This window comes from Olea europaea, unplaced genomic scaffold, assembly GCF_002742605.1.
Source record: "Olea europaea var. sylvestris unplaced genomic scaffold, O_europaea_v1 scaffold796, whole genome shotgun sequence".
NCBI classification, from domain to species: Eukaryota; Viridiplantae; Streptophyta; class Magnoliopsida; order Lamiales; family Oleaceae; genus Olea; species Olea europaea.
Genome location: NW_019266391.1, coordinates 369,658 through 381,291, shown reverse-complemented (window position 1 = coordinate 381,291; position 11,634 = coordinate 369,658). Strand labels below are relative to the sequence as shown.

Sequence of the window (11,634 nt, the reverse complement as noted above, 5' to 3'; positions counted from 1 at the left end):
CAGCTTCAGCACAAGATGATGGAGTAGGAGCTGCAATACCAAAGCCTTCAAAGGAGGGGCTGAAGTTTTCTGAGAAATTCAAGTAAACCATTAGCATATAGAAAGGTTTCAAGTAAACCATTAGCACATAGAAAGGTATGTTTGTGAATAAACAGAATTCAATTACCTTTCTCCTAACGATGAGAGCAGCGTCGTCATCATTATCATCATCATCATCATCATCCAAAATGGGAGATGCTGAAACTGGTCGTTTACGGCTTAAGGCACTCTTAGCTGCAGTAGCCTTGACAGGTAGGGAAGTAAATGGACGAATAGATTGTGTTAGCATGAGCAGGGGAGGAAGGATTCCTAATGGACACAGGGGTGGCCAAAATAGGAGAAGTGGAAGAAGTGTTTGGCTGATCCAGTGAATGAAAAGCACGATTGGCATCAGTCGCAAACAATCTGCGCTTCATTGATGGCCAGAATTGTTCAAAAAGGGGATGGATGGCACGGCTAGAATTGAAGGGGGCTAATGAAAATTTACCCGTCAACATAATGTTGCGAGCATCTATAATTTGTGCCTCTGCCTTATTAATGGTGTAAAAGCGGTCTGTCAAATTTTTTGAATAGCAAGGAGAAACAAGCCAAGTTTGGCCAAAACCAAGTTGGCGAACAAAAAATTGGGGAGCATATATTTCAACCCCAGCTTTGGCATTGGTTCCAGCTAAAATATCATGGAACAATTCCCTCCCAGTCAAAAACTGAACCTAACGAGCAGAGAGGGGCTCGCACTGTCCAGGGTGGACGGAGGTTGCACATAATCTGGAGTCAAATGAGCAGGAAAAGGAAAAAAAGGAAGGAATTGAATTTAAGGTATAAAAGAATGAAAAAATATTCCTACTGGACATATTTACAGGGCTCAATGGGTCAATGACTAGCCCATAACAGCTAGCAGAACGAAGAGAAATGGATGGAGTACCAAGTGATGAGAAATATGCTCTCAACCACAGTTGAGTGAACCAAAGAGGCTCACTACCAGTGGGAGATGCACCATTCTTCAATTGAAATTGAAGAGAAGCCATGCCTCTATAAAGGGCAGCCAAAAAGAAGGAACACAAATTCAAAGGTCTAGCACGCGTCAATTCATGCGCTATGGGTAAGTAACTCATGGAAGGCTTCATACTTGGCACACAAAGAATATATTTACAAAGCCAAATCTGAAGGAAGGCCACACGCTCAGCATGGGAAGGTTCAACATTCGAGTGATTATAAGAGCTTTGCAGGCTTGAGTAGGACTCAGTAAGTTTCTTGTCAAATTTCGGGGCGACACCGGAAATCAAAATACCAGGGAAAATGGTATCGCCCAAAGGTGGAAGATTTACTAGGGCCCCAACATCTCTTAAAGTAATAGACATGGGACCAAGAGGGAAAACAAATGTATTATATTCAGAAGACCAAAAACTTAAAATAATAGGAAAAAACACTGGGTCAAAAATTGGGGGTTGAAGAGCGATTTCTAATAAATCAGAAATCCTAGCACGATCAAAAATTGCCTTAGTAGGACCATGACCCACAAGGCGAGCATGCCATCTATGGAAAATAACATAGATTTAGGCCAAGTGCGAATACCTTTTCTGCGAATCGGCCTCAGCGGCAAAGAGTTCAGGAACGGAGGGCTTTGAGTGTAAGGGAACAGCTGGTCCACCGCCACTTGTTTGACGGCTTCAGCGTTGTTGAATGATGGACCCAGATAGAACTCATTGAGTTCGGCATTGGCTGGTGCAAGGAAGTTCGAATTTACATATGACCGAGTAAGGATTTTTTGGAAATATTCGAAGCTAAAAGAGTCATCAGATTGGGTTTCTGGAGCCGCCATTGGGAATGAAATACAGTTTTGTTAAAGTTTGCTTGAGAAACGTAGCAGAGAAGCAAGAAGATGAACAGTAATATTGCGAGAAAGAAGCGCGAAATAATGAGGCGTGATTTAATGGTGCGATGAAATGACGTGTCTTTGGGGTTTATAAGGGTTTGCAACGTCGCACCTTTTCAGGCTATGGAAGGAAATAATGATTGAAATTCTTGGGAATTTCAAATGTTGCTGAAAAACACAAAATAAATATAGCAAAGATTAATAATTAGTATTAATTCTGCCATATTGGGGGATAATTGTTGACACACTAAAAGTACAGCCAAAATCGAATAGTCCAAGGAATGAAACCCAATTGGGTAATTTAGGATAAAAGCCCAGACATGGTTATTAATGAATGCAGTAGAAGTCCACGAACACAGTAACATCATCGTTCAAGCTTGCAAGACGCCCAAGATCTGAGTGAATGGAGTGCCTTACAGTCGCCTAAAGCGATGACCCTATTCTCGCCCATACCTTCGAACGCCCAGGATCTTAGCAAACATAAAATGTTATGGTTATCCAGAAATGCAGTTATTGAGTAACCTTATCACATTCCACGATTCAAGAAACTCAATTGAAGGCGGTTGAACGACAAAGAGTAGTGGCAGCAGTTAGAGACGGCAGTTCCATGACAAGTTAGCCACCATAAAGAAAGTGGGTAGTTATAAAGCAATCAAGCAGTTTCCAAGCGGTTTGTCACGAAAAAAAATCAAGGGAATATAAAAGGAAGAGAAGATATAGAGAGAAAAAAACCCGAATCAAACACTCTCAAACAGAGAATATGTAATTTCAATTTCTTAGTTTAAACTTAAACATTTCTTTCAGTACTCGTGTGCTTGCGCCTCTTGGAGGCATTCTGTTTAGTTTCAATTGTAAATCATCGTCAATAAAACATCCATTTTTGAGACTTTGTCTCAAGAGATTTGTTCCTTACACAATCGTTTGATCCCTTTTTAATTGTTAGCGACTACCCGCGCGAAACAGTTTTACATGAAAATTATCACTTAAAGGGATAAATTTTACTGGTATTGGGAATGAAATTTGTTTCCATTCCCAACACACAAAAAAAAACACAAAAATTTCAAGAAAATCATCTATCTTTTGGTATTCGTTTGATTTTGTTTTACATGGAAATTGCCATTTAAAGGGAAATATTTTTTTACAATAATTTTTAGAATTTGTTTCCATTGCTAACAAAAAAAAAAAAAAAAAAGAAACGAAAAAAGATGCTACAGTAGGTCGGAAAACCCAGAAAAGTTCAAACTTCAAGAAAACAAATAATTCAAATTCAATGGAAAAAAATATACAAAACACCTAAAGTTAGAAAATCCAATTCCAATTTCACCCTATGAAACACTCCCTTCGTTCAATCGTACCAATTATAAGTGTTATAGTTCAAAATTAAATGTCAAGAGAAAAAAGGCCTAAAGACTAAAATCACATGATACCGAGGTGGATCTAGCAAAAATTTGAAGACAGGCTAGTACACCAATAATAATAAATAAATAAATTACAAATATATATATTTTTTTACTTAAATATATATATTTTTTAAAAGGTGAATTGGGTTGGGGACGGATTGTAGCTGGTAGACGAGCCTATAGGGGGCAGCACATCAATGCCTTGGACGGACAAGGCCGAAGTGGCCCTGTTCGAACAACTTTTTCCTTGTAGTACAACCCAATTCCCCTAATTCCGCCAATGCAAGACACAAAGCAATTAAAGATACATTTGAGTCTAACCAGGCTTGGACCTCGACCATGGTCTCACTTTAAAAGGCATGGGAGCTGGTCAAGCATTGCTCGATCATAATCGTACCTGTTGTAAAGTCGTGGGCTTAATTCTTGCTGTTACGAGGAGTCAATAAGCTAATAGACCTTCGCAGTAAGGTTGTTGTGCTGGTTGGAAGGTGGCAGGAAACCGCATGTGAGAGCGCAGCTCTTGACCAAAATTTCATTAAATATTGAGTTGTCATTAGAGTTTAATTATTAATCATCATCAAAAGAGAGATAGAGGTCAGAGAAAACATGATGTGCTAAACTTCTTTTTATCATAATGAATTACTGTATCGATTAAAGATGATGCATTCTCACATTGAAATGAACTTCTATAAATTCTGTGTGTTCTTATATTTCTACAATATTATTATTCTTTTTAGTATAGAATTAGAGTTTCTAATTCTCAAAACCTCTAAGGTACGACCAACACCTAGTGAGGAGCAGGTCAAGCACTGCTCAACTAGAGGTTGTGCCCATAAGATGGTTGAGCCATACTTGAACCGAGAAGGAATGTTTCCCTCTTGAGGGAACTCTACTAGATTCCTTCTATCAATAAAAATCCCAAATTCTTGTGATTACTCATGACATAAGGTTCAACGGCATCCTTTACAAGCCTTCAAAGGTTGAATTCTAATGTCAAAATCATTTTAGTAGTCTGACTTCAAACGCTTACTATGTAAAGTGACAATGTTTCCATTGAACTCTAACGGTAAAGTTCGGGAGGTGATTGCCACATCTCTCCCAATGAGCTATACATGTCATAATTAATCGTTCAAATAACTCTATAGAAAAGAGTCTCAGTATTTCAAATATAGATGACTTGAAGTGTGACGCCTACAAATTATCTAATGTATTAATTTTAAAGTTATTAGGATAATAATAAGATATAAGTGATAGTAACTGAACATATTTTTGCAAATCTATAGTTATTATTACTATATTGATTGACGTTGGATCCGCACGCACATCTCAATAACAATTGTCGAGTGATTGCCAAGAATATTTGGTAAATAGTGATGTCTCACCTAAAGCAATTAATTATTGGAAATAAACAATGTTTGATTGCACGTGACTAGTGCACTAAAAACATTAACAAGTATTGAGGTGCGCTATGATGAGGGCAAAATCCTGGTACAGACGAAACGGAGCATATCCCAATTTGCACAAAAACAGAAATTAATAATAAAAAACAAAAAATAAAATTTAAAGAATGAACTGGCCAATATTTAAAGTGATTATAAACCGTGAGTTCCAACAATTTATAGTTTTAAAAATAGGTAAAAGGTTACGAATTGCATGGAATGTGAATAAAAATAGAGTTTGACAACTTATAAATAGTTATAAGCTTTATCAAACCTACACGAAATTGAGCCTCTCTTAATTATTGAAATGGCATTGATTCAACTTCCCACGAACGTTGGTTGGCATGACACTTTTATTTTATTTTAATTTTTAATTAGGCTAACTAATTCCATGAAATCATTTAGTATGTTGTTGGCATTGAATATTGGTTGAGACAACGTGTCATCATAGATCTCGTATTTCGCTCATCTCAAGCGTATGTTACCTACGTACTTAGAATGCACGCATTAGACACACAAGATTGAAGCCTTTCCAAACATAAAGGGAAGGGAGAGATGGTGATCATACGTTCTCCTATACTCAAGTCAGTTACAAAATGGGAAATAAAGTGTATTAAGTGCAAGAGTAACAGATAGATAAGAGAATATAATTTAGAGTCGAGTTTGTACTTTGAGAGAATTTGTGAATACCAAAAGTTTATTACTCTTAGATAATATCAAATGTGAGAATCTATAGGTGTAAGAAAGGAATAGAGACTACCTGGATGATTAACACATAACTTCATCCCACTGGCTCATCGATCAAGTTCCATCACATCCCAATATTGCATTATAGATATCAATAGGTATACAATCCTGCACACTATCATAGGCAGGTAAAAGAATATCTACACTCAACCGTCATCGGAAGTAATGTCACATCAACTATTGGGGAATATTTATATTGCAAGAGGGTTGGAGAAGAAACAAAAAATCAAAAATAGAAGAAAAATTGAAAAACAACAACAAAGAAATCACCGGAATGTAAGGTGAATGCCCAAACACGTAATCGTTCTAAAATGATATTTGCTCCCTCTAGAATAGAATTTGGTGCTTAAATGGACTCTTGACAAAATGGTTTGTAAGATTAATCAAGTTTTGAAATAGAAAATCACTTAAGCACTTAGTAATTTCTACAAAAGCTTCAAGAACACAAAAAGGGAACTTTGAATGCGGAGAAAGAATATGAATTCTTTCTTTTGGAATGAGTATTTGATCACAAGTTGTTTTATTCTTATGTTTTGATGTGATAATCTATAGGTATACATATAGACTTGATTCTAAACCCACGAAATGGTATAAAAAACCCATGAAAAACTGTAAACTTTTCATTGTCAACCACCAAGAATTCAAATTTTTTTGTTCTATGTGGTCGCATTGATCAACACATTGCAGGGCATGAAAGCCCAGCATATCCATATGTGACCGCAGGCTACATAAGCCTATACGGTCGCATAGGCCACGTTTTTGGCCTCCAAACACTGTTTCGTTCCAAAGTCTCATTTTATTGATTTTTTGAACAACGTCAACCACTTTTCACATGACTCCAAAAGACAGAACTATCGTTTATATGAGTGTTGAGAGGGTCAGCATCAACTATGGTCATGGGAGAACCCATGTTATGTAGCTATGCATTACGAATCCCGAAATCGCCTTGGAAAAGGAACGTAATGATCCTGTGCCAAGTTACATGAACTCGAAGGCTATGTCAATGAGGTGTAGGGATGCTCAGCATCACCTTAGAAGATAGGCTATTGTTTTATAGAGCACTTAGGTGTCATCCTTGCTTAATTATTATCACATGACTTGTCATATAAGTAGGGAAATAATAGCAATTAAATTTTTTAACCCAAATGATGACATATCTCAAAATTTAAATAATAAAAATGTCGAATTTCAGCTACCCTTTTCTTGATAAATCTAGAGTTTGTTTGGGAGTGATTTTGAGAATTGATTTTTTGACCGTTAGGAGAAAAGTGAGATCCACTTGTGAGAGAATAAGTCAAATATGACGACTGGAATAGTGAAATAACGGTCAAAAAATCAATTTTTTGGGACAAAAAATCGCTCCCAAACAAGCTGCTAATGTTATTACGCGATTTTATCGATACTTGAAAGAGAAGTTTGGCTCCGCAATCCATTTCAACTTTATATGTTACCTCTTCTCAATTATCTCTTGACATAGTTAAATTATTTATTCTTTTACAATGCAGCACTACTTTTTTATATTATTATTATTATTATTTTTTTTTTTGTAGAGATTTGTAGTAAACTAAACAACCGCCTCATGTACAATTCAAAATCAGACACCTATGAGAAAGGTTAATAAATGTGTCCTTAATTTGCCGTTCAAAAATTGAATAAAAAAAATATCTAGCCCATAGATCATCATTCCGACATATATAATTTGAAAAAAGATAATTTTGTTTTGAAATTGTTATTTCTTTGGTCGTCTTTGTAATAAAATTTTGACACTTTGACCATTAATCCTTTTTAAACAAATAAAAATATGATAGCACCTTTTTTTTAAACACCCAAACACTACATCTTATTAAAACAGGGGCAGACCCACATGGGTCATGTGGGGGTAAAATGATCCCACAGTTTTTTGGAATTATTTTTTTTTTTTTTGTGCTGAAAACTTAATTTTCTGCCCCAAAAAGTCTAAATCCTAAATCTATATCCATATCACATGGTCCATATCCATTATTTAGTCCATAAATATATCATATAATCCACCTATTTCTTTCCAAAGTGCAAACATCGAACATGAACAGTAAACAACTGATTTTTACTTTTTATTCATGATACGTTGTTCGAAAAAAAAAATAATTTTGACCCCACAATTCGAACTGTTTGGGTCCATCCCTGTCTTAACATATTCTCATTTAGTGAAAAATGCGAATTGTTGTGTCAATTAGGAAATCTATGAAGAACTAGAAAGGTCATGGGCGGACTGGGGGGTGGGCCTAGGGCCTAGGGGGTCATGTGACCCCCTAGATTTTGAAAAATAATAATTTACTTTTATCCTTTTTTTTTTTTTTACAAAAAAATTAAAAGGTCAAAGAATAAATCCTACATTTGTAATGCAATTGGCACTGTAACTTTGTCTCTTTCTCTCCCACAATTTGAATAAAGCCCTTGTCATAATTTGCCATTACCATTTACCCACCGGTCACCATGTGAGGATTTGTGGCACAATGATGTGGAAGGTTGACCAGCTGACCATTGACTTTAGCTAGTTTTTACATTAAATGAAAGAAGCCATACTGAAAGAAAACTGAAGCTGTCGAAACACGCTTTTCTCTTATTTAAATGGGCTGCCCTGATTTTTGACAAGTGTCAACTTCTTGGCCATTGGATGGAGACTTTCTAGAGACTTATTATATACGGGTCTTTGGCCCCTGTTTTGGTATATTCTCATTTATTTCTCTTCGTCTCTCGACTACTCTCTCTCGGTTGCAGAAATTCTTTATCTTCTTCTTTAATAATCTAAGTGTCATAGTTTTACCTCACATATTTGTATAGAATTTTTGTAGATGTTGATTCTACTTTCTGAAATCGTGCAGTACTTATCTTGGGTGATTTGTGTACGGGTCGATTTCATATTTTGTTCTTTAGTGAACTAATGTTCTTGAGTGAACTATTGTGGCAAATATTGTGAGTGGCTTGAGGGATGTCGAAATCTTGAGTGATTCTTGGCTAGGGCTCAGATTTGTAACTCTTTGGACGGTTCATGATTTGGTTAATGCAATAAATTCTTTCGGTGGTGGAAGCACAAAAGGGGATTAGGAGTGAAGTTCCGAACCTCTTGCTTTCGGGCGAAAATACCGTATTCTCGTGTTTTCTGCATTTTCTTTCATTTCAAATTTTTACAGTTTATAATACTCGTAATTTTTGTTGATTGAAGTGGGCTGATTTTCTTGAACTTCTCGTAACACACCAATTGACATCTTCATCAGTTGAAGCCCCTGCCACAACAATCTACTACTGTTTTCGCTGTCAAGATGTGCATCTTCAATTCTTCTTCTATGCCGTCTGTGGTCTACATATTTCTAAGTTTCTAACTTCTAGCTCCATCCACTGTCGTCTTCCTGAAGGTGTGTCACATTACAATTTGAGTTTAGTTATTTTCTTTCAGTTTTAATGTCTACAATGTAGTTAATATCTATTTCTGATTTATGTATTACTCATTCCTCTCAAATGCCAATATTATAATTAGTAGAGTTTTCTAATTTATCGTTTTTCGATTTAGGGATTTAGGGATTTTTTATTTTGGGATTTAGAGATTTCTGATTTAGGACTTTCTTATTTATATGTAAATTGATTTAGGAAGTTGAAACTTTTTGATTAATATGTTTGAATTTTTGTAGGCATGACATAGAAAAGGAAACCGATTTAGGGATTTCTAATGTGGTTGATTTTTATTTGTATCAGTTATGAACAAATATTTAAAATGTAAATTTACGCTTTCCTGTGATGAGCAAAATATCAGCGAAAGGAATGTTCGAGAGAAAATGGATGAAAATGATGTTGATGTTCGAGATGTTGGGGATGTTGATGTTGCATAGCTATCCTCAAATCCTAGATTGAAAGTTTCAATACATAATTGTGATACTAATGTTCGAGAAGTGATTCTAAAAGCATATGTGCAAGTGAGTCCTTGTTAACCTCACAATCATGTTTTTTCACCCACAAGAATAGGTAACAAAGACAGGTGATTTTGTCTTTCGTGGTATAATGAGCATCTTACTTGGTTGGAATGCAAAAGATACATTTTTTTTGCTTCTACTCATATCTTTTTCAGTTTGAGTTGTTGTTCATTTGTTAATGACGGATTTTCAAATTGGAAAAGGAAGAGTATATTAGAAAATACATTGGGGTTTCAAGTAGTGCTCACAATCAAGCTCGGGTCATATATGAATTGTTCAAGAATCAAGAACAAAGTATTTGATCCTATCTCGTAATCAATCGCATCAAGCTCAAACAGACTATTGAATTCGATTGAATGCGTCAATTGATTGTGTTTGATTTCTTCTATGACAAGGGATGATATTTTGTGGACATGACGAATCTGAAAATTCAAACAATCAAGGAAACTTTCTTAAACTATTGCATTGGCTATGTGATTATAATGCTGAGAATAAGGTCGTTGCTTTGACGAACGCACCTAAGAATTTCAAATTAACATCACCAAAAGTGCAAAGAGATATTATGAGTGCTATTACTTCTGAATGTCCAAATGTGATTATTAAAGATGTTTGTGATAGTTTCTTCTCAATTTTAGTTGATGAATCTCGAGACATTTCAGTGAAGGAGCAGATGTGAGTTGTCATTCGTTATGTGAAGAATCGGAGCGTATTGGAATATTTTATTGGTGTCATTCATGTTTCAAGCACCATAACTGCCTTACTTAAGACTGCAATTGATCAATTATTCTCAATACAAAACTTAAGCATATCTAATTTGAGAGGTCAGGGATATGATGGAGTTAGTAACATGCGAGGTGAGTATAATGGCCTCAAAGCACTTATTGTGAAAAAAACTCAAGTGCTTAATACATTCATTGCTTTGCTCATCAATTTCAACTAGCTTTTGTAGTTGTGGCACATAAATATTCAAAGATTGAAACTTTCTTCACTATCGTGTACAAATTGGTGAATGTTGTTGTAAAATCGGCTAAGCGAAGTGATCTTATTCGAGATAATCAAAGATTGAAAACTCTTGAATCACTCAGTGTTGGTGAAATATCAAGTGAACGAGGTCTCAATCAAGAAATTACTCTTCAACATCTTGGTGATACACGTTGGGGCTCTCACTTTAGTTGTTTAATTAACTTGATTATCATGTTATCAACCATAGTCAATGCTAGTAAGATGATTGCTACTGACACTACAATACAGGAATAAGAGATTATGCATGTATTTCATTGGAGTTGATATTAAAATTTAAATTTGCATTTAATCTACATTTCATGGAAAAGATTTTAGAAATTTCAGATGAATGTTGAGAGCATTACAAATAAAAGATAAAGATATGGTTAATACTATGAGATTGGTGTACATATGTAAAGCATGGCTCCAAACCACAAGGGATGATGGATGAGATTCTTTTTTTTTTTTTGGCATCGTTTGTTCGTTCTGTGAAGCTCACAAGATCAATGTTAGTATGGATGACATGTTCATAATTTTAGGTTGTTTACAATGGAGATAGCGAAAAATTTGCATCATTTTCATGTAAAAATATTTTATGCCATCGTTGATATGCAACTTCAAGAGTTGAATGATCATTTTTCTGAGGTAAAAAGTGAATTGTTCCTTTTTGTTGCATATTTGTCTTTAAATAGTTCATCTGCTGCTTTTAACAAAAGCAAAGTGATTCGACCATGTTAGTATTATTGAGTGGGTTTTGATGCGGCAAATATATCAAAATTTGATGATCAACTAAATATATATATATTCTTGATATGCGGACTTTCGAAGATTTTTAAGGATTAAAAGCCATTAGAGATCTTGCACGGAAGTTAGTTATGAAGGATATAATTTAACATAAAGTATAGCCATTAGTCTACAAGTTTGAGACATTAGCCTTAGTTCTTCCTATGGCTACTGTTGCTATCGAGAGAGCGTTTATGATGAGTTACGTTAAAAACCGTCCGCACAATCAAATCGGAGATCAATGATTGAATGATAGTTTGATTACATAAATTGAGAAAGATATATTTGACAAGATTCAAAATGATGTAATTATGGAATGTTATCAAAGTATGAGAACATGCAGAGAACAATTGTAATAAGATATTTTTTACTTTAATTTTTGCCACTTTTTTTGAAAGCTTGATTGT

The 11,634-nt window shown here is 35.2% G+C and overlaps 1 protein-coding gene across 1 annotated transcript; it reads left to right on the top strand.

Annotated features, from left to right (window-relative positions):
* The first annotated feature begins 227 nt into the window (after window positions 1-227).
* On the top strand, window positions 228-10,699 carry LOC111391472. The gene is made up of 6 exons (XM_023016697.1): window positions 228-320; window positions 9,362-9,445; window positions 9,646-9,736; window positions 9,838-10,114; window positions 10,187-10,296; window positions 10,392-10,699. The coding sequence occupies exons 1-6, from the start codon at window positions 228-230 to the stop codon at window positions 10,697-10,699; spliced, it is 963 nt and encodes a 320-aa protein (XP_022872465.1).
* The last annotated feature ends 935 nt before the right edge of the window (window positions 10,700-11,634 follow it).